The 27,254-nt window shown below is 46.3% G+C and overlaps 1 protein-coding gene across 1 annotated transcript in view; it reads right to left on the reverse strand.

The window, feature by feature from the left end:
- LOC129385568 (uncharacterized) overlaps positions 1-27,254 on the reverse strand; it is a 54,089-nt gene that overhangs the window by 23,978 nt on the left and 2,857 nt on the right. Inside the window, exons 2-5 of the mRNA XM_055072268.2 lie at positions 25,688-25,792; positions 22,509-22,716; positions 19,892-20,039; positions 2,002-2,111 (exon numbers count right to left, since the gene is read on the reverse strand). Coding sequence (XP_054928243.1) covers positions 2,002-2,111; positions 19,892-20,039; positions 22,509-22,669 — 419 coding nt within the window. The 5' untranslated portion in view covers positions 22,670-22,716; positions 25,688-25,792. The remainder of the gene's footprint in view (positions 1-2,001; positions 2,112-19,891; positions 20,040-22,508; positions 22,717-25,687; positions 25,793-27,254) is intronic.

Here is a 27,254-nt window from a genome sequence, read left to right on the forward strand (position 1 = left end):
GGTTCGAAAACAACCTTTTTATCCAGAAAAATGGTGTGTGTATTGGTTCATGTGTGGCGCCTGCTCTTTGTAATATCTTTTTATCGTTTGTCGACCGCGCTCTTAAGAGTGCCTTAAACAATGACTCAGTTCAAATTTTTAGATATGTTGACGATTTTCTTGTTGTGATGAAACAGACTAACAATGACTGCTCCGTGACGGTAGCTGATATTTTAACTCTGTTCAATGACAATGGCAAAGGATTAACTTTCACACATGAGCTATCTAGGGACGGAAAACTCCAGTTTTTAGATTTGCAGCTTTCCTTACAAACAGGCCACGCCTGTTGGATGTATTCGCCACGTGCACGTAAGGAACTTTTACCTTACGCGTCTGCGCACTCAAAGACTGTGAAACGCGCCATTGCTTTGATGTGTTTAGAATCTTCCTTAATGAAATCTTGTCATCACTCTGCGAAAATGAGTTTCATTGCTCAGTTAAATAGGCTGCAGGCTGCTGGTTACCCAAGTGTGGTGGTGACGTCAGTCTCGGAGGTATTGCTTCAGAAACTGAAAGGGAAGCGGCACAAAAGTAACCGCATCATACAAAAGAAGAGGCCTGAAGTTGTGCCGTATTGCCACAGAGTGGCTCACAATCTAAAGAATATCGCCACTAGATATCAAATTCCGGTAGTGTTTTCCGCTCCTCAGAAACTGTCAATGTTGTGCAGCCGTATTTCCAAAACAAGTAAAAAACCTGATTGTGAAAAGAACCACGTGAAGTTTGTAGATTGCAGAGTCGGTGTGGTTTATAAGATTCCCTTGTCATGTGGCAAAGTGTATGTAGGGCAGTCAGGCCGCTGTGTTAACGAGCGCCTTAGAGAACATGAGCGATCCATACCAACAGGCACAGGTTCCCATTTGGCTCAGCATTGTAAAACATGCAAGTGCAAACCCATGTTTCGTGATACCACGATTTTGAAAAAGAGCCGTGACACCACCGCCCGAGAGTTATCGGAAGCTTTTTTCATTCAGTCATTGGGGTCACAGTGCATTAGTGTGCCTTCCTTAACCTTGTACAGCGCTGAATTTGGTTTTTTGGATTCTGTCGCATGAGTGCGCTCTTGGGATCGGATGTTGGTGGCTCCACCGCATGGTGCTCACTGCGCATGTTCCTCTGGTTTGAGCGGTCTATAAAGGAGTGACGCAATAAAATGATGTCAGTTGAGAGTAGCGCCTTGTCCTGTCGTCTTTCTTGTCTCTGTCGTTTTGCGCTAAACAAAGTATTCATGGATTCGCACCAACTAGCCCGCCAACGCATTGTGCTGTACCCTGCCTCATAAACAGATGGTGCTTCTGGCAGGTGAAATCTCAGAATTTGCGTTCCAGTTTCGTACTTATCAACGGATTGTGGTCGTTAGCTCTGTCTGTTACAGTTGGAGCGCTAGTGGCTCATATTGCGCGAGTAACTGCAACTCACGGCCCATATTGAACTCTTCTTTGGGAGAGCTGTTGTACCGTTTCATGAAGTAATATCGCCGGCACTCTCTCTCAAAGAAGGGAGTACCCGTGACTCCTGGCAGGAGTAACTGCCATGCATGGTAGTTACTGACCCATCCGAATCTGACGTCATCTCTTTGAAAGTTGCCACATTGCACGCAGAATGGTATACCGCGTGTCCCTTGCCCTTACTGGACTGTGCACAGCAGTAGTCGTGTACATGAACCCCATGCAGCGGAGCCATGATTGCGCGACGGCTTTTCGCGTGCCTATCAGGCGCTTGCTTACTCGCTTAGGGCAATTACGTGGCCAAAAAATGGGCTCCATTGCGCTGCGCAGAAGCTTCGTTGTCGGATGCGAGACCAATGCTCGAAAAGATTCGGCCGAATAAGCGCCATAGACGTCGACTTCCGTAAGGAGCCATATACAATGCAAACGAAGAGTAGCGCCACAGCGCGACGGAAAGATGCACTGTTAGATGTACCCTTGCCATGCACCGCACCGGCATGCACACGATACTTACTCTACAGCCAGCTTGACCGCCTGTTGGAAGCTGACCATGCTCGGAGGACTGTAGTCATGCATTCCGATCGCAATGACATTGTGCGAGCCATTATGGTTCTTCTTGATCTCCTACAAGAAAAAAAAGAGTGCTCGCTAAACGTGGTGGGGACAGATTTTCAAGAATGAAATTTGAGGGCTCCGACACCCGTTTGAAAAGGTGCATTGGCTTTAGTTACGTGTTTCGCGTTTACAAGTCGAAAAAAATTTACTTCCCTAACAAGCGACGTCACTTTATTGTGTCCTGTTTCTTAAGCTTCGGTCGCCAACAGTTCAGGCAGATTTGCTTACCATTACTGTATCCGCGACCCAACCCTTATGAAAATGACTGTTGAAATGTTGATGGCAAATTGTTGATAAATAGTTGACTCAATAGCCTTTCAGCAATACCTCAATAATTATTTGAACCACAGAGCAATAATTTAACAGCAGAGTTGTTGGGTAGTTGAGAACAAAAATGTCGACTAAATTATGTTGATATATTGTTGAATAGTATAAAGTATTATTGAGCCATTGTTGAGTAGTTTCCAATAATAAAGTCGCTGACTAGAGTCTGTTAATATTTGTTGAATAATATTGAGTATTATTGAGCTATTGTTGAGTGTTCACAACAATAAAGTCGTTGACTAAAGGCTGTTATACTATTGTTGAATAACGTTGAGTGTTCTTGAGAAATATTGAGTTTCGAAGCATATGTGAAAACCACACGCACATGTGTATGTGTGCGTCCTTTGCATATATATATATATATATATATATATATATATATATATATATATAGTTTTCCTGATCACATGATCACCATTGCATATATATAGGGTGTTCTTTCACGTTGCTTGAACCATAGACGTAACTACCGAGTGATCAGGGAGACACTGACCCCTGCCCAACATGTAGACACGGCTATAGTTCAAATTACGTGACTTGGCCTCTCCCCCACTTCAGAGAGCGGGGGAGGGGATGAGCCCCATTCACTGTACTGGTTGGCGCCCCCTGTCCACTAAGTAGATACGTCTGCGGTTTAAGTTACGTGAAAGGCCCTGCACGTTTCCACACACACACATATGTATGAATAAGACTTCATGGGAGAAGGAATCTATGGCTGCGGCAAAGTTTTATTTGAAATGTTGATGCACTTCTTGAAAACTCTCGGCCATGCACACTCGTTTTCTTTGCCCGGTGTCCCAGCTTACTTCAGCCAGAGTTTAAAATAATGGGAATGCAATGTAGCTGAATAGAACCAAGGTCATCTTGTTTGCCGTCGCTTGGTGATACGCAAATGATTCTTTTTTCATTCAGCCTGATTGGATAATTATTACTAATTAATTGTCTGGCTTTTCAAATATGATTAGATTAGAACTGTCAATGAGAAAACTGTATAGCGACATGAAAAATCTCCCGATACAGCTTTCTGTTGCTCAGCACCTGCTACATAAAAGTGGTTTTCCGAGCGTGAAAGTATGCCGCAAATGCACGCATAATTGCCGCGCGGCTGGCCGCTCGAGGCACTTTCGTGTATTCGCGGGCTTCTTTCACGCTCGGAAAAATACTTTATGGGGCACGCATTGAGCAACAGAAAGCTGTATCGGGAGTTTTTCATGTCGCATCACAGTTTTCTCATTGACATGTTAAGTTACTTAAAACACCCTGTGCGGCCACGAACGCATACACCCACCCACACTCACACACACACAAACACACATATGTATGAATATGACTTCAGGATAGAGGCATGTATGGTTGCCGCAAGGTTCTATGTAAAAAGTTGATGCACTTCTTGGAAAACAACTTTCTCTCTTTCACACGCATTCTTTCTTATATCGGGTGTTTCAGCTAAACTTCCTAAGAGTTAAAAAATATGTCGATGCACTCTAAGACGACGCGACCAAATGCATGTTGTTCACTTTCCTATGTGTCACGCTATTCTTTATTTATCTTAATTAGTTAATTACACAAGAAAGTTAGCCATTCTGAAATAGCAAAGTAAGGCAAAAAATTCCGATGAGAAAGTTCTAGAGGACTTTGTAAGACGTCCGATTAGGCAATTTCTAACTTTCTATCTATTAAGTGTTGGTGTTTTTCAGGTTACTGCGTATGCCTGCGAAATACAAAAACATTTCACGTGACATACCCGCTTGCGCGACGAACATAGCATCTAGCAGGGTGTGCTGCCGCTTAGAAGGCAACAGGGCAGTGACCACGGCGTTGGCTGTGGTATTGACGCCAGCGATGTGCTTCCCTCGCGGCGGTTCATGATGGCGATAAGCAGACGGGTGGTCACACCGGTTAAATTAATGCTATGTTAGTTTGTGCACGGAAGGCTTAGGAGCAGTGCAATCACGAATCGCAGGCGGGCACGTCACATGGTGTTTTTTTGTATTTCGCGGGCATCCGCAGTAAGCTGAAAAACACTAATACTTAACAGCTAGAAAGACAGAAACTGTTTATTCGGAAGTGTTGCCAGCTGCTCTGCAACTTTCTAATTGGAATTTTTGTCCTAGCTTCCTTACTTCAAAAGTTGGGTAATTATCCTTGACTAATTTGCTACTTAAGCAAAACACAAAAATAGAGTGACATGCTACAAAAGAAGTGAGCAACATTCATTTGGTCGCGTCGTCATAGAGTACATCGCGTCGTCATAGAGTGCATAGAGCTTAAACTAGGCCTAAAGTTAACTGAAACACCCTATATACATATATATATATATATATATATATATATATATATACATATATATATATATATATATATATATATATATATATATATGTACACGCAGTCTGAGAAGAAGACAAACATCCCTGGAAGCAGTGACCAACAACCGATGATTGGACGCATCCTGCATTCCCATCGGCGTCCATTGTAAGTGGCCAGTGCTCTGGCTGTGCGTTAGGAGACGGCATTGCATGCCTCCATTTGCAAACTGCATTAAACATATCTTTTAGCACTGCAGGACTCCCTCACGAATTTAACACGTATTGATATTTTATGTGCACTGGTTGTATGGTTTACCCGGCCCACACCAAGCACAAGCCTCGTCGCGTTAGAGCGCGTGTCTCTTGGGAATAAAATTCAGACCCCAACACCGCTCCTCTGTCATCTGTGTTGCAGACGAAGCCAGCTTTGTCGTCTGCATGGGCACGTTGCAAGTGCTAGGCGGCGCCCTGTCTTTCCGACCCCTGGCGCCATCTGACGAATAGTTGCGCGAATGTGGTAGGATTACTCACGGCGTCAGCAGCCCGCGCTGCGTGTTTGGCGTCCTGTCAAACGGCAGCGATGGCGCGAAACAGCGTGCCGATATTAATTTTAACCGGGTTTCGGGAATTACAAGATCTTCATAGCTTTTTTAGGGAAAAGAATTTAGAGAAAGGAAGTCGTCTATTTGAAATGGGGCACGTCTACGGCGTGAGCGAAGTGCTGAAATCGCACTGATCGGAAGTGACTGCTAGATTTATTCCGCAAACGAAAAATAATGCACCAGCGAGATGCGTGAAGCTCAGCTTAAGTTACTTCGTTATCTATGGTGTTGACGCATGAAATTATAGGCGACATTGATTCTTGAAGATCGGCGACAGCAGACAAATCCTAGCGGGGAGCTGCGATTGCCATGCTGGTATCGCAGGGAAGGGCAAGGACGCCGCGGTAGTTTCCCTGTACATACAGGACGGCAAATACGAATCCAAAACATCTCATCCAAGAACGTGGGGCGTACGAACGACTCGTAAGACCTACCAGAGGTATTCTAACGTTGCTCTCCCCAAACACAAAAAAAGGGGATGAACTTACCAGTTGTTAGACTACGCTGGGAAAATATTTTCGCACAAGTTACTGGAAGTGCGATACTTTTATGTTGCGATTTTTCAGTGCGTGCAAAGGAGGTTCCAATAAACCACGTTGTCAAAAATTTTGGTGATCTCATCTGCCCCTTCGTTGATATGCTGGGCGCAGAAGGGTGTATGCCAGCTCAGCCGGCTGCAACCCCTCCTTAAACCTCTCAGCAAGCCCTAGCGCTGTTTGAATGGGAGAGGATTGGGAAAGAGTTCCACAGCTTTACTGCGGTATAGTGTGGGAACAAACTACTTTGTTTGCTGCATGTCCCGGTACGCACTGCAGGCAGTGACGTAGCAGGGGGGGGGGGGGGGCGTGGGCTCCTGGTGCAAGGGGCCAGGGGGGGGGGTGTCATATACGTCTGGAGACACGCGGAAATTGTTGATATCCTCACCTTCCTCGAATAAACCCGTGGGAGGGGGGGGGGGGGGGGACAGAAGACCTATGGACCCCGGGTGCCAGACGACCTAGCTATGCCACTGACTGCAGGTGTCCCGTTGCTGCCATCATTGCTGTAAAAGCAAAGAATTCAGCGTTATAACGCACTTGGCATAACGCCGGAACATAAAACAGCTTATGCCGTCGGACGAGCGCTATCCAGTGTTGACGCCGTTCTGGTTCATGTGGTCGGCTTGGAAACCTGTAAAACTTTGTTCCTCGTGAGTTGGTGTACGTGCTGTTGCAGCCCACTACTCAACAGCTCGGGCTGCACTTCGGCATTGCTCAGAAAAGGCAACAGCTACGCGCGAAACGGTGCACATACAGGCTCTCCGAACGCAAGCGAGCCGGTCGTATCCTGCCGGTTCCGCGCTCGCCGCCGCGAGGGGCGCCCTAGTAGGCGCGGGAACTACGTGCGCAACCTGCCTATTCCCAACCGGCAAGCCTGTGCGCACATCCAAGGAAAGTCAGTGCTGACAAAAATTCAAAAAGAATTTTTTCGCATTTCAAAATAATTACCTTCTTTTTTAACTTCACACATGCATAGCAGACATGCAGATCTATCCAGTAATGTATCACATATATTTTGTTCAACTACCAACGCTGTTTTTACCTTGAACATGAAGCTTCTTGCAAAAGATAAAACATTTACAGTTTCTTTACAGGGGATGAGCTGAACCTTGAGAGCTTCAAACATTTTTCTGTTATACTGTGTCCCCTGTCTACCATTCTGTATTTAATTTGCCCTTTGAATTTCTTGTTACGAAAAAAATTAATGTATTGCAATTTTACTCACTTTTGCCGGTGCCAAAAGCACTTGAAGTAACGAAACATTTGAAAGATTGGCTTTTTTGGCAGTTGCATCACTTCACCATATCTCCATGCACAACATTTGAAGGCCTCGATCAATACAATGTGTATTTGAAGAATAAATGTTGATTGATGTCCTCTAGCTCAGCTGAGCAGGAAAACCAAACTGCCACTAAAATCCTACAAAATATCTGGCAAAAATAAATGAAAGTGGGTAAGGAGTTTTCAACTCTAGTAAACATAGGGCGATGTTTTCAGCTATATCTGTGGTGTCGAAATAACGCTGGTCGATTCGGCATGGAATCGCACATCTCCAAGTGCATCTGTGCCATTGTCCGAGTTCTTCAGTAAAAACTGCATTTTAAATAACTTTGCAAAAATGGGTTATTGCTATCTAAAATGCATGAGTAAAAATTATTATATGTAAGTCAGCTTATATTTAAAATGCAACAAAAAATCTCCAGTAATGGCAATGATGTGGCTTTCATGTTTGCATGAAACCAGATTTTTTTGTCAATTCTTTCGATATTTTTTGTAGGAGTGAACAAAATTGAAATGGAATTCACACAAGGAGTAACATTGTAGCATTCCAGCACATCATTAATAGCTGTCTTTTTTTTTTCATATAAAAATCTGAAGCAGTCAATATGAACAAGTCGCTTGGTATGGAATGACCTGCGCAGGAACGTTATCATGGCAAAAAACACAACTGGATCATGCAACAGCAATGCAGCATAATAAACTGCTCCAATAAGCACCACTTATTGCGATTGCCTTGTTTCAAAAGTAGCTAAGGTTTACTGAAATTGGCACACACTATTCAACCAGCAAATAAGGATTGTACAGGGTGATCCTTTTTCAGTTTTACATATTGTTTTAAGATGCCTGTGCCATGCAGCATAATTCTTGATCTTCAGCTGGATTATTCAGAGGTGGGCATTACTAGCACAACAAATGGAAACACATTCAACTGATTCTCATAAATTTATTAATTCACTTATAACATCACGGCACATACTTCAGTTTGCAAATTGTAGACAGTGAGTTTGAAAAAACGTATTCACTTGAAATTAATTTTCAGGATGGCCCCAGTTTCGAGAATTTTCCATAAATGTGAGAGAAATGCATGGGCATTCCAGACACTTTTGTGCTTCGATGCATAACAGTGTGTTTCGTTAGAAAAGTAACCACATAACCATAACCGAAAAAGTAACCATAGTCATCCACTCGTCATATTTCTTTGATATCAGCGTTTCCTTCTTAAAAACTGCTTCCGCATTATCCCCCTTATTGCTCCGTAGTCGCATTGCCAGCCTATCTCTATTTCACAAATTGTTTCATAGCCCTGTGCGCATCGCACCGTATATCCTTCGCCCTACACGCATATCTCACCGCACCAGCCATCAGCTACAGGTTGCCCGTCCAAGCTCATGCACCGCCACGTTTTCAAATTCCTTTTTTCTTCGCACAGCTGCAGACTGGAACGGCCTTCCTAACGACGTTTCTGTCATTATGTGCCCATCGAAGGTCATCGAAAATGTAAAAAAAACTTTCTGTTATTGTGACAATGTATATTTATTCTTGCCACCCCTTATGTAACGCTCCAGTTATTGGGGCCTTTAAGGTAATAAAATGAAATGAACAGTGCAACCGTGCATTTCTACAGCCACTTTGATGGAATATGTCTCGTTACTGTTGTCATTCTGGAAATTCATGCGCAGTGCATACACCTTGTAACATTACCGTTCACAAACTGTAAAAAAATTATTCGGAACTTGAGTTTTTGTTAATTAGCTGAATATGGTGTCTTGATTTCTCATGCAAGTAATGTTTGGCACTCTGTATCTATAATTATGTTAACGAAAAATGTTAGCCGTAACGGTAAGCGACAGGAAGAGAGCGGTGTGGATCAATGAACAAGCAGGCGTTCCCGATATTTGATGTGATATTAAGAGAAAACAAATAGATCGGAACAGCCCATGCGATGCGTAGGGCTGATAACTGGCAGACCATTAGAGTTACAAAATGAGTGCCAAGGGAAGAGAAGCGCAGTCGAGGACGGCAGAAGATTGGGCGGCATGATGACATGAGGAAATTTGTAGGCACAAGCTGGAATCGGCTAGCGCTAAACGGCTAATTGGAGATCACTGGGAGAGACCTCCGTCCTGCAGTGAACATAAAAATAAGCCGATTATTATTATTATTATTATTATTATTATTATTATTATTATTATTATTATTATTATTATTATTATCATTATTTAGGGCAGCGCTACCTACTGTCCCGGACACCCTCTGCATCATTTTTGTGACTTTTCACGTTCTTTCTTATCAATGTTCAGTCAACTCATTGAACAACATGTTCTACTGAAGAAAAGCGTGTAGGAGGTAAGCTCAAGTGCGTCAAATCTGTCCGATCCATTGCAAGACGACAAGTATAGGCGGCGGCATATGCACCGATGGGACCCGACAAAACTCAATGGAAAATTGGAAGCTTGTTGCGCGTCTTGTTTACACGAACAGTCGTACGAAGACTTCCATTGTTTCCGCGCAAATCTGTTTTCTCCGAACACCTGTGACACAACACGCCAGAAGGATGGAACCTTAACGGAATTTGTTAGAAACTTGTAGGAAGCTTTCGGCGTGTCTTATTCGGGCGACCAAACGTATGCGAAGCCTCCGATTGTTTACGCGTACATCTGTTTCGCCCAGAATCCGCCGGACAAAGTGTCGTGAAGATGGCTACTTGATGCAGTTTGTTGGAAGCTTGTTCGAAGGGTTGGTGGCTGTCTCGTTGCTCCGACAAGTATTATACGATTAAGAGGACGATTTCGGCTTCCGCGCACCCGCGTTTCAACCAGCATCCGCGGGACTACCTTCCAGAAACACAAGCTTCTTTGACTGATAGATACGTGATGAAGTTTGTCGCGAGCTCTTGTCGAAAGGCTGTTCGATTTTTCGTTGACGCGACGAGTCGCGCAAATTATCCGACGGTCTATTGCAAGCGCACCTGTTCGTCTATCAACTGTGAAAGGACGCTTCGCAGAGACGGTTACCTTGACTAATGGAATCTGGTGCAATTTGTCACAAAATTTGTTTGACAGAGTTGCTGGTATGACTAACGCATGGGCGGATCAAACAAATTTTGCACACTTGTGTTCAGCGCCTAATTTTGTCGCTTAAGGTGGACAGCTGAAACAGTTTGCGACAGGAGGAGAGCCGTTGGCGCTGGGATCAAACTAGTGAGAACTAACCTATCCCAGTGCCGCTTTGCGGGAACGTATTATGCGGGCACGAAGGCCACTAAGCGTGACGTAGCCTCCCATCGTCATGTGTAAGAACACGATGCAATGGGTTGCCCTGTATTTACTGTTAAACTCGTCACCAATTATAGTAACCAGTGTAGGATACGTCCGTCTATATATATATATATATATATATTATATATATATATATATATATATATAGCCAGAGGCGCGTACAAACTGCGTGACCTGGCCTTTCAACAATTTTAGCCTCCCAATTCTTTCTTTCGCGAGTAAGTACCTTCTCATATCCAGCATAGTTAATCGAAGATGCTTGGAGAGAAAAGTTTATAGCGAACAGGTTATGTCGTGCTCAGATTGATGAAACCGTATGAAATTCATTTGAAACAGGTTGGCATATTATTGGATGTCTTGTTCGCATGACGAGTCGTTCTAATCGGGCAGACTTTTCCCGAAGGCGCTATTTTTTTTTCCTTTATGAGGGCAATTAATATTTTGTAGCCATAGAGTGTTTACATTTACCATGTGCAAATGTTCCGCTTCGGCAAATCGATTATATTGGGAGTAGTGCGTTACCAGGGGCTTGGTAACGCTTTGGTAACGCTTGGTACCTTTGGCTCGCTTGGTCAACAGTCGAATAACTGCTTGTTTACTAAACAGTATATTGGTTTACATTTGTGTAGTCATAAGGTAATGAAGCCAATCACTGCATAACAAACACCAAATGATTTTTATTCAGCTGTGTTTACTCTACCAGTCCAGCTAAGGAGGTGGCTCTCCCTCGGTTGAGTTTGAGTATCCATTCACATGTTGTTGTAACCGGGCCCTACGGAGGGTTAGCCAGCGCTATTCAAAGTCATAGCGGCGGATGTCAAAGATGCATTGAAGAGGGCACTGCAACTTTTTATTGCGATAGCAATTATATGGACACTCCAGGCGCATTTCCGCCGTCGTCGTCGGTGGTGCCGTCACCGTGATGTTGCGCATAAAGTCCAATAACAATAACATCTCGGCCACGTATCGTAAGCTATGGATGCGAGTGAAAGTGGGCAAAAGTGAGCCAAGAAGGGCGGTGATTCCATCTCGAACGCGCAAGGAAGTAATGCGGTGAGGAAGCGCACTGTATTCCGTACCGAACAAGACATCTGCGGGGGGATGGGGGAGGCGGTGTACATTTTCGGTGGCTTCGTATGGACCGGCTGAGATTGGCCGCGCGGGCTCTATCTTGAAAGCGATCTGCGCTCGGTACAGAGTCTAGGTGCACCGATATCTGATGGCTTCGTGTGCGCCCTGTTCTCGCCGCTTAGTTCTTGTTGTAGAAAGAGGCCGCACGAAGGTCAATGCGCTCGCTACTGCTTCCGCTCTTCCTCACGCCAGCGTTTCGACAGCGACTGCCCGCGTGACAGGGTGAGATGTGTTCCTGTTTGCGTGTGCGCGGGTGGCACGAAGCTTGTTAATTTAGTTAGTAAGCCAATGCTTGCAAGTTTATACGATCGACAAATCTACTATATCCTTGCTTGATATAGCTGCTTAATAATTTGCTATAGCAATCGGGCGAAACGGCGACATTTTTTGAACATAAGTGTTGAAAACCAGGAAGCGGAGCCGAAGTAGAGAACGTCTTCTTTACTCGACGCTTTTAAGAACAACTAAAAAATGCAGGCGCACGCTCATCTCCACGCTCGTTTCTAACTTCGGCTTCTTCACTTCTTTTTCGGAGCATAATATTTAACAGCTCGCGGCCGAACAATTTGCGTGTGCTTGTTCCTTTTCAAGAAGGAGCTTCAGTACAGCATCTGTACTGGGCTCCGCAACGTGTTGCCATTGGAAGTGCGTACTTTGCATGAGTGAACTTTGCCGTCGCTGCCCAGGAATAATTCTGTAATTTGCCCCATCTTCCACAATTGTCTTGGCGAGTTTAATTCATTTAGCAGTACTAGCTGTCTCCAAGCTTCACTGATTCTGAGTGTCTATTTTCATTAAGGTGAGCTGAACGAAGTTCTTGGAGGTACTCTCGTCGCCACCGGTTCCAGAAATTGTTTAACACATGTTCTCTGTGTTTCCATCTTCGTTGAAATAATTCGCGTGACGACGGGGTCTCTTTTGATGCGGTGCTCGTGGTGTAACCATTGCTGAAAGGTGTCTTCCTGATGGGAGTAGGTGCCGCAGCGAGAGCCGTTGCAGCCACCATTGCTGACATGGTGCTGGTGCATGCGTCGGGTGTCATGTGACTGGCCTGCACTGGCCCCGGCCCAGACAGCATTCCTAGCCTTCAAGAGGTTAAAGGTGGTGGCGGTTGGGGCGAAGGTAATTCCTTTTCACGGCCTGGCGAGCTGTTGCGGGCGGCCATGGCTTCAGGCCGTCGTGGAAGTGGCATTCGCTCCACCAGGACAATGGGGGCCAGCGTGTGGTTGTTGCGTTTTAGCCTTTCCACCGCACTGCTGGGCCTCCCTGACAATGAGGACCCAGATGGAGCCTTTGGTGTTGACGACGGGCGCCCGGCAGGCCCGCTCGGGTGTCGCGGGGCGGAAGACGATGACGTTGAAGACGACGATGATGACGACGATGACAAGGAGCTGTGCCTCGACAACTTCCCTCCCCCCGCCGGGTGGAGCACGGACGTGTCAGCAGTGTGGTCACCCCGACCAAAGGTGTCAATGCTCCCATGCCGCTGCTCCAAGTGATTTCGCAGAGCCTGTGGTTTCGTGACTTGGTTACGTATTTCACACACAAATTAACAGAAATCATCCCACGCTAGACAAAATCCGAAAAGTTCCATATCCTCTTTTCTTAATTTCATGGCATCGCTTTCTCTTTTCGCTGTCTCTGCCTCTGTATCGGTTTCTTCGTTTTCTGGACTCCGGAAGCAGATAGTTTCGGCCCAATAATTCCATGACTGTTCAGTAGCCGACACACTATTAGTGGCCGCCATTATGTGAAGATCATTCAATAGTTTGGCAGTAGAAGGGTGGCAGTAGGGTGGCAGTAGAAACATCATTTCAAACAGCTCTCTGGTCATACTTAGAAAATTCCAACGTAAAATGACGTGCGTCTTTGTTTCTTCCTTTCTTTTGTTTTCGTGCCGGCCGTATCGTTCCGTGAATGTTAGATGCCATGTTTTGCAACTTCTGAAGGGGCTGATTTTTTTTTCTTTGTGGAATTCGCTACATGTGCAATTTTCCAGATCCTGCTCCTAGCCATTTTTTTCTCTTAATAACTTGTACCTGGCTTCTTAACTTGCTTATTTCTGTCTTCAGCCGTTTATAACCTGTGTTGTATATTTATAAGTTGTATATTGTAGTTGTATAAGTTGTATAGTAGTGTTGTATATTATAAGAATCCCCCCCTATGTAATGCCCGCATGGGCCTTTAGGGTATTGAAATAAATAAATAAATATGTCTTCTACTTGTCGCAGAGTTGCAGCAAGTGCGGCAATTGTCGAAGTGCTGTCGCAGAGTTGCAACAAGGAGAGGGACTGCTGCAGACGCCAAAAGGAACCCTTTTCATGCGCAATTCGTCAATATTGGAAGATCCTTCCTCAAACCAGAAGTAACGAAACGCGTCTCGGTCTTGTTCAGCCAGCGGTATTTGAAGAAACGCTTTTTCGATGTCGGCGGAAATTCCAATCTTGAAGCTGCGAAACTTCAGCAGTAAGTCGAGGATGTTGGGGTTCAAATTCGGCCCTGTCCAAAAGACGTGGTTGAGTGAAGGCGAGTCCGAAGCATGAGAAGAGGCGTCGAATACCACCCGTACTCTAGTCGTAGTTCGGTCGCGTCGCACTACCGCTCGGTGTGGCATATAGTACGTGATATGTTCACTCGTACTGCCGATAGTGACCTTCTCAGCGAAGCCTTTGTTATAGTAGCTCCTAATGGCGGTGTCATATTCCTTCTGAAATTCTGGTTCTCGATGTAGCGTTCTCTGCAAGAATTCCAGCCTCTTTAACGCGACATCCCGGTTATCTTTAAGCTGGGAACAATTGCTGCGCCACGGCAGTTCAACTTGATAGCGACCATTGTTCCTAACAGTTGTTTCCACGAAGTTCTTCAGGACGTGTTCGTCATCTTTCGAAAGTCTGTCTTCGTTAGTCAGTCCCAGATGTTCTACTTCCCAGAAAGACCTCAGTTGCTGGGAAATTTTGGCTTCCGTTAGGCATATATTGAAGTTCCTTACGGTTTCCGGCTTGTAGAACTTAGGTGGATTTCTCGTATCTCCATGAAGTGTCCATCCTATGATAGTTTCGATGGCGCTCAAGGAGTCGTCCAGTCGATAATTCTTGCGCTGACGAACTGCCAGTAATAGTCTGCACCTATACGGACGCTTATTCCAGGCTCACGCGAGACTTGAACTGTGTTGACGTCAGCCAAACGTAAGTTCTTGCTTTCAACTTTGCAAGTACATTTGTCTCCGTCAATGCTGACAAGTCATTGCATATTTCGGGAACTTCTATAGCCTCTACTTCAAGTGAGTTTGAGTCATACTGGCTATGCAGTGTGACTCGTACTCTCCGATAATATTTCCGCGGTGCTGAAACGTTTCCAAATCCCGAGATGGTGAGCTGCTGTTCGGCTAACACAGTGGCTTTCAGCTTCCTAGACAATTCTTCCGTAATGAAGCTGCGTTGACTGCCACCATCAATCAACATTCTTACAAAGAATTTACTTCCAGTGCCCAGAGCCCAGACTTGGGCGGTCTGCGGAAGAACTGTGTACTTCAGCGAGTCTGTTGACGAGCTGGAAACAGTTGACTGCGTTTCCATATTCTTCTGCTTCCATTTTGGGTCACACATCGTGGTGATATGTCGCCCCTTGCATTTCGCACAGCTTTGTCTCTTCCAGTTTCGGCATTCCTTACCTTTGCGAAATTGTCTAGCGCAGCGGAAACAACGTTATAATTTGCGTAGTTTCTCTTTCTTCTCGTCTAATGTTAGTTCCGTTGGGCAGGCATCCACCGAGTGATCTTTGTCTCCGCATAATATACAACTCTCTGAAGTCAGTTTCACGGTTCACATAGATGCAGAAACTTGGAAATGCTCATTGGATTGTCGTTTTGCGGTTGAAGCTTGTTCTGTCTTGTCAGAAGTCATCATTAAAGTCTGTTCCCGGCTTCTTACTTCAAGGCTCAAGAAGTCTTGAAGAACAGACAGTTCATTTAGCCTGTCACTAGTAACGCCTTCATTTGTCCAAGACAAGATGCCCTGAGTATAACGGAGTACCATTTCTTGTGGAATATTTTGTATTATTGCAGTTTTCAGAAGCACTCCATATTCTTTTTCTTCGACGCCAAGGTTATGCAGGGATCTCACGCGGGTCTGCACTTCTTCATGCAACCTTTGATGCCCTTCGAAATCTTGGCAAGAACGAGCTTTACGTCGGTTTAGAAGACGACGCATGTGGTCGTTAACAATCAGTCACTTCTGACGGAATCTTTCTTTGAGAAGTTCTATAGCTGTGCTATAGCTTTCGTTAGTTGTCGACAAGCCGCTGATGACACCTTCCGCTTTACCCATCAAGTAGCTCCGAAGATATTGCAATTTGTCTACGTCTGTGATATATCGGTTCTGATGAACAGTAGACTCAAATTGATTCCAAAATTCTGGCCATTTAATGGAGTCAAAATGAAACTTCGGCACATTGAGCTTCACTAGCTTAACGTGTGCGCGTGCTTGATGAAAGTCATCGTGAGATGCGTGCGTAGTCGTTGTTTGCTGATCGGATAAAATGCGTTCTGCGCGGGAATTCGCGAGGACGATAGATTCTTGATACTGTCCGATGCTTTGAAGCTCATCCTCATAATTATCATTGGTAACATGCTCTTCTACTTGGTTATCAAGGTCCGTAAGCATAGTTTCCTTTATCTTCAATAGGTTAATATGGTCGGTCAGCTCGCCATATGGCGTTGGTTCCGTCAGCATAAGAGTTGTCATGTCGTTGATGATCCTGGTGACCGCCGCTCGAACGGTAGCACGCTTCCGTCGTAGTCTTTCCATGTCGTCACGTCGGGAATCGTAGGCTTCGTGATGACGTGGATCGTTCTTCGATTCTGTCGCATCGTCGTCGCGTTGATCATGTCGGTCGTTCGTCCTCTTCAGGTAGCTCGCTTCATCGTCAGGGATCTTCAACTGTAGATATGATATCCTGGTCACGGCGCCATATTTTGAAAACCAGGAAGTGGAGCCGAAGTAGAGAACGTCTTTTTTATTCGACGCTTGTGAAAACAACTAAAAAAATGCAGGCGCACGCTCGGCTCCCCGCTCGTTTCTGACTTCGGCTTCTTCCTTTGTTTTTCGGAGCACAATATTTAACAATAAGGAAGTGTTCGCAATCTCCATCCAGACAGTGCTATCGTGAATATGCGGGCAACATAATATTCCGCTTCCTGTAGCGGGGAACCCACAGTCTCGCATAAGCGATCGCCCACTCTCACCTGAGGCCTTCAAGCTCCCCCCTCTTGTGTCCCATCTATGACGTCATAAACCCGCTCGCCCTTTTAAGTGTTTTAAACCAGCAACGCTCCTTTAAGGGTTACAATAAGTGCATCGCCGAAAGAATAAAAAAAAGGAATATGCAGGCCCAACGCACCTGTTCGATCCTCTATTGGAGGAAGCCTCCGTGAAGCAGCTAATTAAATGTGTTAAACGTAAATTGGATGCTTACGATTGTCTTTATTTTCACCTGAGCACCTTGCAGTGTCACGCAATGTTCAACTTTATGCACCGAATCGGTCACAACTTAAGTGGTATGCAATGTCTATGCTTAGGCACTGCAACATTCACAATCTAAACCGACATAAAACAGCACCCAGCGAGACGTCGACACTGTGAAGTTACGAGGACAATGGTGATGTTTGTGGAAACAAGAGTGGTGAGCCCCGGTAGGTGCTCAAATAAGCACACGACGCCAAAGACAGAGGTAAGGACGAACATTGCCACTTTTCATTCGTGCGTCCACAGCCTAATAGACGCTGGCGCGTGTTCCACACGACGTGATGATCGTGCCTATTAGGAACACAGCAGCAGCCACGGGAATGTAAAAGTGAAACTCATTATATGCAAAGATTGTGTAAAAAATATCAATCAATCAATCAATCACTCAATCAATCACTCAATCAATCGGTAGTGTCCAAGTGAACGCCCCAGCAATGGCTCCGACGTATTAAAAGAAACCAATCTTGAAGGCTATGCTTTTGCTGGCTGTACGCGCCGGAAGCAACTGCAGAGGCGAAAACTCACCATGATTCATGAACGCCGTGTTTTGGCCACTACCCACATGCAGATCGCAGCTATTAGCGCCGCCCCAGCTGAGGGGAAACATTATGTTGAGGAGTAACGAGGAAGCTGAACATTACGCTCTTGGAATGTCCGTTATTAGCAGGTAATTTCTTTTTTCAAAATTTGCTGCGGGAAGGTGTTCACTGAAAACCGTCGCACTTACTCCGATGTGTTCTCAGTTTTGAAACAAAAAAAATAATAGAACCGCTGTTTCAAGGTACCTTAATAGGCCCCTGAAATACATTCTTACTAACCATAGTGTGGGCTAACTTTTAAAGAACAGTGCAGTTACCGCACCGATACCCGTTTTGTTTTTGTTTTTTTAATTTTCGTCTCCACTAGCGTGCTGGCAGTTGCACAGCGGAGAAGCCAAGAGGGCAAAGACTCGGCTAAAAGTTCAGTACCGCGGCGGCGAAAGCACTCGTCGCGGCACCCCGTGGTACCGCGGTAAACTACGCTTCACACCACATAAGAGTTTCACACAATAATTACCGCAGGTAAGTCTGGCGCTAGTGTCTGCGTGAGCTGCGAGCAGGGTGGTTCAGCCAGAGCGGGCACGATGTGCAGTACACGGACTGGCCTAAACTTCGTCCTTCTGGCTTTCAGTGGCTTCGTGACGGTGTAAAGTGATCATTGTTAATAAAGTTCTGCGTCGTAAATAATTAAACGGACATTATTTAAACTGTCCGACGGCAGGATTCGAGCACAGGACCTTGAAAATGGAAGCCCGATATTGAAGTCATGTTACGGACCCGTGGAAAAGCAGTGATCATGTATCTTTGCACAGTGTTATTACCTTCTGCATTAAAAAAAGTACGAATTGCTTTGAAAATTAGACTAATTTCAGACCAGATAAAGTGTAATAGACTTAGCGAGAAGAACGCCTGAAGTCCCAAGCACGAAGATAAGACAAATCCATGTACTACCCACCATTGCCAAGCTGGCTGAACGGTAGCAGCGCCCGAGTTCTCTATGTGACGTAGTAAGTATGACGCATCAAGCCACTGCCACCTCGGAGTCCACGCGCAGCTGACGCAGCTACAAGCAGTGCAAACATGACATAATATGGTTTTTCGGTCTTTTCGAGGTCGCAAACATATATTGTTGCATTTTAATTCAAATGAGCAATTATGTATTGCCGAGAACGCTGTTCGCACTGACGAAATTAGCCAATAGCGTTCGTGGGCCAGCTCCTTGCCATGAAGTTGCATGACGGCATAGCAGAAGCGAGAGGAAGCAAACTTTCACTGTTTCCGACACGAGATTGTATATCCCCTGCTGCATGCAGTGCCGTAATAGCTGGTTGACACGTTCAGAGCAGCCTCAGCGACCGAGTGGCAACGTTTTCTTATTCTGTCCAAAACGTGTTTAAAGGCCCCTTTAACACGCAGGCGACATGTGTAGGAGCAGGGCCGCGATAATGGAGCGGTGCCTCTTGGCGCTTTTCGCGTTCGTGAGGGGTCAAGAGATGCTCTGCCTTGGATGGAGCGTCGAGCGCAGCTACTCACGAATGCCAAAAGCGTCGAAAGGCTTTAGCGTCGGGTAAAGGCATCGCTATAAGATCGCGGCACAGGTGACCATTCTTCATCCTACACTTACATCCCCGTACGCGGCCACAATGCATCGAGGCTGCCAAAGCCGAGACCTTTCTCCTCCTCGTAAGACCCAGAGACAAGGAACAAGTTTGCGACGGGTTTTCGACGTCGGCCGGCTTTCTCGTACGGGTGCGGGCGCTGTTGTACCTTACGGGCTATAGGTGGCTCGATGTTATCCACGCCCGAGTGGAGACAACCGCGCCTTCTACAACGGCGTTGGGCACGCGAATGGCGGATGCCGTAATAGACGCCTTTGCCGGACTCCGTAGGGACGCGTTGGCCGCACTCGTGTGTATCCGCCATTCACGTGCCCGACGCCGCAGTAGACGCCCAGGTTGTCTCCATTCTGCACGGAGCGTCGCGCTCGGTGTTGCAAGGTTCTGCACGTGGTCAGCCGACGCCGCAAGCTTCTTCATTCTGGTTAAGGCGTTATTCCTCTCGCTCTGTGCGAGTGTGTGTCTGCTCAGAGTAGCAGCGGTACAAGTTTGCGAGGTACAACTGCGATTATGCATTGTTCTGCGCAAATGCGCGTGTCGCATCGGACGCACTCGATGGCGCGTAGAGAACCGATGGGCGCCCGTACGTGGCACCGTTACCTGAGGGCAGAACCCGAGGGAATTTCGAATTGCGCAGCGATTACTCACCTCAAAAACTGGTTTCATGGACTCCACTGCTTGGAGAATGTCACCGGCCTTCCCGACGACATTGAGCACGCCGAAGTGCCGAATGTTGCTATCGGACAGCTTGGCCAAAGCACTGGCGGCAATATTTATCTTGTCCGCGGTGATGTACCTGAAACGGAAGCAAGATGGATCACGGGGTGGCGGCGTGGAAGCAAGCGAAGGCCGCATGGACGATGGAATGTCAAGAATGACGGTATGCAAGCTCATGGAACGTTGTTTGCGATGCATTCGCGGCGTCGGCTGATGGAGATGATGGTACGAGCATTCCCTTTTTAATGCGGAGGCAGCACGTTCTACCGATCTCGTTCTCTCAACCTCTACGTGGTGTATCTTAAAGGCCTTATTCTCGCACCCCTTTATGAGGCTCGTGCGAACACTTGAAATATGTAATAGGAATCTAATGAAATTTCATATTGGATGCATATTCAGTTTTCAGAGGATTAAATAATCAATATTGTCGAATATTTTTTCTTATGGCTTCTCGAGCAAGGAAAACCGACGCAAGCGGGGACTCGTTTTGTAGAACAATGGGTATACCATGTATTCCACCTAACTAGTGCAAGAATTTTATGGTATGTTAAATGCCACGTATGTGGACAAAAGCAAACTAACGCTGTTAGCCGTCGCTCTGTGCAAGTCAGGCTATTCTTTGTATTTCGCCTAAATACCTAATTAGTTACTATTAATTTTTCGACATCTAACATGTTACAGTCGGAGCAAATTGTCGTGGATATAATTGTAGAAGATCCGGAAAAATTCGGATCTAATTGAAGAAGATCGATATAAAATTCGAAATTCGATATAATTGTAGAAGATCCGGGCGCTTGTATTTATTTTACCGGCGGGCGCCCAGCGATAGCTCTTATACACCTGTCATACGGGCACCCACGAACTCCGTTGAGCATGAAACTCCCTAACGGAAATTGACGGCAATGAAGTTGCGGCCGTGCTACACGGCACAGTGCGAGCTTTCGACGGACGCAGCACGGGAAAGAAACGGCGCTGCTGCGCCTACTTCCGCGTGCAACTGTTCACATATACGGTCGCAGTTAAAGTAATCTATATATGTGCACCGCTAACACATAGATACGCACGATTACGCAGCGGAATCACAACTCGAAGCGCACCGGCCCAACAACGTGCCCCGCGCTGCCCACGCAGGAAAGCAAGAGCGCAGTGTGGCTAGCATCGCTTGCAACTTCGCTATGCTTGAAAAACAAGTCTTGCCTTAACGTACCGCAAAGTTTCTCGCTTGAACTCGGTTTGAACGACACGTGCGGCTCGCGTGCGTATAATAACAAACTAAATGGCGGAACGACGTTTCCCGATGCGGCGTGGCGAAGTATAGGTGTAGAGGGTTCAGGCGCTGATGCCATTAAAAACAAATTAAAACTTCCATTATGTGGCACACACCCCAAGGCAAAAGAAATAATGCCAAAATTTGTAAATGAACCAGTTACGACGATTTTACTAGCATGGTTTTCTGCGGAACTGTAGCTACCTAGGAACGAGAGTACTCCATCCATCCATAATGGTCATTGCCGAACTCCCTTCGCCCAAAATCTCCATTTTACTTCCTTGGCGCAATGGAGACCGTGTGACACGGAGCGCAACTCCATTGGCGTAAAGACGAAGAAGTTCAATGGAGTTCGCAGGTGCCCGTGTGACAGGGTTATAAGTCTGCACGTCACAGCCGCGTGGAATGCTTGTCACCACACAAACCTACCCCCCCCCCCCCTTTTTTTTTTTTGTGGAGATGCGAATCCCCTCAAGTAGCAGAACACAAGGATGGAGTGGGCGTGGAAGGGGGCATCTCTACCCAACAAAAAGTAAAAAAAAAACTGCTTGTTTCCGGCGGCTCTGCGATTTTAACACCGTACTTCCCGCATACGAGACGCACGCTCCACCACTGGGTCATTGCCGAGATCATCGAGCTACCTACATGGAATGCTATACATTGATGATCGAGTCCTGCGGGCTAAACCACAGGCTCGTTCGATAACTAAAAAAAAAAGATACGCGAGGCAATGCGAACGATCCAGTTTCTCAAACGCTGCTGCTGTTGTGACTAATGCAAAACACGCCTAACACCATGAACCGAAAGGAAAAGTAACATGTTCGTCGTCGTCGTCGTCATCATCACCGTCATCATCATCATCGTGATCCTGAAACCTAGCTCAGCGTTAGGCTTAGTTGTCATCGTCCTTCGATCAGTTTTAACGTGGCAGCTGAAGCCTTCCTCACCATCGCTCCTGCCTCTTGTTTTCGCGCTGTTACTCGTAGCCTGCATCTCAATTCCTCGTCGCAATAATCGCGTCATCACCACGATCGGTTCTCTTCAGAGTGGTAGGCGTAGTCTGCGTTATCACAATCGTATCATGCAAGCCTCCTCTAGAGAACTTTAGGCGCCATAATTATAATCAGCGCCCTCTTCCGGTAGGAGGTCGTGGTTCAGTGTGTGGTGGCATCTTCATCATCATCATCCGGTTCAAGGTGTTAGGCCTAGTCTGCGCCAATAGCGATTGAAGCGGAAGGTGACACGTAGCATTAGCAGCCTTTTAAAGCACGTGCTCCTCACCGGTGGTCAAAGGAGACTCCCATCTTGACGTTGCGGTATGTCAAGGCCCGATACTTGTAACTCAGCCAGCTGCTCTGCATTTTGGCGCCGTATATGTTGTTCCCGTCGATGATCACGTGTGTGTAGTACAAGTACGTACACATCCTGTCTGGAGGGTACATGGACACTATGACTGCGGTTTCGCCCACTGTACACAGAAGCTCCCGGTCTGGGTTAAAAAAAAAGAAAGGTTCTGAGATATTACGCGCCAAAATCACGTTATGATTACGCGGCACGTGTTATTGTGGGACTCAACAGATGATTACTGACCACACGGGGTTCTTTAGATTGTATTATAATCCGAAGTGTTCTTTCCCAAATTCCATTTCGTTAATTTAGTGGTAATGAGGTTGGTTATATTAGAAGAGGAAATGGCAGCCAATCTCCAATTTTGCGAATTCCATGTCGAAACGCATTCTGGCCGCTGTGGTTCAGTAAACGTTCTCGGAACTTTTGGAGTTCTGTATTCAGCCCCCTTTTTTAGAACACACTGCAAAGTATCTTAAAGCCCATAAAGAAATTAACTAAGCCTAAGCAGACGCTATATGAAATCCATGACGTCACGACTAGCATGGTGCGGGAACTTAACAGTGACCGTCACCACCAGTCTTTGGTTTTCGCACCGAGGAGTGTTTTGGACATTTACCCAGCAGGCATCTGCCGAATTTCATCGCGTGGCATGTTGACAACAAAATGATATTTCAAAACGTCGCCCAAATTTCAACAACTTTCAGTTAGCAATGTCGAAAGGGCACGCGCCCATATGATAACCCGCGTGTTTGAGACACTTATCCCTAACTATGCTGCTGTGGTGTATCAGTGTTTTAATCCTGGCCAAACAGAGCATTGCTATAACGCATAAACGACGACGTTACGATTAAGTGTCGTAAATAAGCCATGTAATTAGGAGGGATGTTCTGTAGTCGAAATTCGGGCGGCCTTCGGAAATTTCATTTACCTTAAAATGCTGCCTTTGATTTAGACTGGTGCACTGCGGTTAAGTTTTACAGATGACCGAAAGGTAAATGTAGAAAATTTCTTGACCTATGTGCGTGTTCAGGCTTGCCAAGCTTGGCACCACGGTAAGAGTGGTTTCCTTGCGATTGCAAAATGTTAATTTGCTAGCATAGCTCGAGCGGTTATTTTCACTCCCTTTAGTTTAAGCGACGGCAACTTGAGGGCCCATTCAGGTGCACTTTTTGAGATGATCAGTGCTACTACCAACAATGCAGAAAAATATATTTATAACACTATACGGGTCTTTTTTACTCCATAACCAAGGAGTTTACCTAATGCTGCAGTACACATGACCTAAAGGAGTACTGACGCGATAGACTGTGTTCTCTATTTCTACGTTACACTGCCTACAGTTGTCTGCTTGGGAAAGCACCACAAGACTTATCAATAAGGAAATATGATACTTGTGAACAATAGCCTCTAAGGTGACCATCGATAGAATAAGCGGCCATATTTTGAGCCAAACAGGGTAACAGGGTAAGTGAACGTCCGCATTTATTACGTGCATTTCGTAAGGCTAAATGTTACGTGCAAGCATAGTCATAGAGAAAAATACGCAGTTGGCACATTTGTTCCAGTTACTACTCTCAGCACTTGTATCTGCAAATTAATTCGAGCGCTCAAAGCTGCTCGTATGCGCAGAACACACCGGTCAAATCGGTGGCCGGTCAGCGAAGAACAGTTCTCATGAAAGAAACGAGTCCAGCGATTTCTGACCCCGGGTCACTTAGCGTTCGTGGCAAGGCCGAACGCTAATCATTGTGCGAACGCTTTTTGTGCTTCCAAATTTACCTTGACCCCATACATGCAGGCTATCTTCTTCTTCGCGCTTGAACTTGTGTCTCGTTCACACTGGGACCGTCGGCGCGTCTACAGCGGCGCGGAATCTCTTTCCTCCGAAATACCGCGTCGTTCACATCATTCGCAATTCGTGAACGCCGCGCATTCGCAAACACCGCGAAAGGTAAAAAAAGAACAAAAAAAAAGCTCGCCTTATTTTACTACTAGCGTAATCTGCCAAGCATGAACTTTATCTTTCCTCCCCGTTTCCAGCCACGCCCAGCCCCATTCCCACCCTCCCTACCACGTCCCCCAATACTGTCCTGCGCTAGCGTAAGGTTCGCGCTTTTACAACTTTCCGCGCGAGCTCGTCTTTCTCGACCTTGTGCTTGGGTTGGCGCTTGCCGTACAGAACCGGGCAATATTCTCAAAGCCTCTGTGAACTTCTTCACTTGCGCGACAGCTGACGCAGCCTGTCGAGACAGATCGTGAGAAGACGAGATCAAACGCGATCAATGATTTGCGGAGTGCCGCCAGGCGAAGCATGGCGCGTCGTAACCAGGGCGGTGCCCACCGGGAACGAACTTGATCGGTCCAAATTTGCATGTACCACGGATCATCATCAGCAGCAGCAGTAGTCTATATATATGCCCACTGGCCGGGGGGGGAGGGGGGGGGGGGTGTAGACGAAGACCTCTCACAGCGACCTCCAATTACCCCACTCTTGCGCTAGCTGATTACAGGTGACGCCTGCAAATCTCCTAATTTCATCACGCCACTTAATTTTTTTTCCATCCCCGCCTGCGCTTGCCTTTCCCTGGAAACCATTCTGTTGCACTAAAGGCCCTTCGGATGCCTGTCTTCCGCATAACATGCCCTCCCCAGCTCCACTTTTTCTTTCAATGTTAAATCAGAATTTTTCGCTGTTGCCGTTTGTTCTCTGTTCCACACCGCTCTCTCTTTCTCTTAACGTTGTCCCTGAGAATACCGACGTGCGACAACAAGCACATGCCTCTCCTTTCCCCTGCAAAAAAAAAAATACTAATAAAGAAACAAGGAAATTCCTGTCTACGTATATAACTCGCAAGGCATGAATCAGTTGCTGAGTCTAGTTCTGATTGGTCCACGCGACGAGAGACTCGGGTGGCGGCAGAAGCGGCAGAAATCGCTATAAATAATATCGATCGGTGCGGCGGAATGCGCCGCCGCCGATTTGGATCCGCGCACCTCCGAACGACGGTCGCCTCAGTGTGAACGAGTCATTTCGGGCGCTTTACACCTACCAGAAAAAAAGCTTATCCGCGCATTTCTATTTATCGAAAGTGGCATCGACTATTGCTTACATATCGGCAGCTGTGTCGTCGTCGTCGGTGTCGGTGTCGTCGTCGGGGTCGTCGTCGGTGTCGGTGTCGTCGTCGGTGTCGTCGTCGGTGTCGGCTTCGTGGTCGCTACGGGCGGGAAAAATCAGAATGAGTCGCGTGTCGTCAAAACCGAGCCATTGTAAACGAATTAAGGTACACGCTTAGAGCGACAGAAAAGTTGAATTCGTTTGTAAGGGTTCATAATGCAAAGAAAGGGTAAGGCGTGCAGACATGGACAGAGGAGAAGTGGACAACACGAATGCGGCGTTCGTGTTGTCCACTTCTCTTGTGTCCGTGTGTGCACGCGTTTCCCTTTCTTTGCAATGTAGACGCGTTGAGCGCGAAATACGTCAGGCAATTCACCGTATACGACTCAGTCGTAACGAACAGCCTAAATCTATTATTAATGCGAAAGCGTTATTTGCCCCATACAGCGAACATCTGTCGGCGTCACTGAAAGATAGTACCAAAAAGTGTCCGTGCGGCTACAGGGTCCTGGTTGACGAAACGTGTGCCGAGTTCGTGCGTCATTGATCACGTGACGGCATAGCCAATGGGGAGGAAATTGAGCCACGTCATGAGTGTATCAAGTAAAAAGTGACAATAATGCCCGATTGAACGCCGATGAGCGGCCCCTTCGAGCTATGAACTCTGCGCGAGCAAGCGGGCTCGTTAAGACAGTGCGCATTTTGATTTGGCGTTACCCAGGCCGAACCTCTCTCTCGCCTCCGTTAGAACGAAGGCGACAGATTGCGCCTATAAGGAACGCGCGAAGAAAAAAAAAAAAAGATTTCACCACAGGGATTGTATGATGCTTTTGCATTCCCTCACGTAGGCAGTCTTCAGTGCAGCTGCCGAATTTATTTTCTCGAATGTTCCAGTACTACAGAAGCAGACATCGTTTCCAACTCATCGTACTCTGCGGATCGGACGGTTTTCTGGATCGCTTGCCAAACAGGAAGCGCATAAGCACGACAGCGGAGTGGGATCCGCGGGCGTACGAGATGTCGTAACGACAACAGCTAATCAAAGAAATTTTTTCCCAGCAAGTTCTGACTGAGCATCGAGTCGGATCCGACGCGCGAGTCATTTGAAAAATGCCCACACCGGAACCTTACTCTTGGCTGTTGTAATCTGTCGAAAACATTTTAGAGGCGGCTGTCGGTATACGTGCGACAGGTCGTCCGTAGGATCGCGCGCTGATTCGTAAAAACACCTCCGTAGACGCTCTTACCCACGTTCTGCACAGGTTCGGCTGAGTTAGTAAAACATATTCTTTTTTTTTTTTTTTGAGAAGCGTTAAACGGGCTTAATGGTACCTTAATGGAACGACTTAAGCACGGTGCGACAGATCATCCATTTGTAGGATCGCCTACCGTCTGTCGGAATAATTAGCCAATTATTCATTTGGATGTGTTGCGCAAGTAATATCTGGCTCTTCTATGAATAAATTTCAAGGTTTTACTACTGTGCTAGCTGCCATGGGCAAATTATTAAAATTTCTGCACAATAAAGAATAGTCTGCTGGTATGTCAGAACAATATCATGT

The sequence above is a fragment of the Dermacentor andersoni genome, chromosome 7, assembly GCF_023375885.2.
Source record: "Dermacentor andersoni chromosome 7, qqDerAnde1_hic_scaffold, whole genome shotgun sequence".
NCBI classification, from domain to species: Eukaryota; Metazoa; Arthropoda; class Arachnida; order Ixodida; family Ixodidae; genus Dermacentor; species Dermacentor andersoni.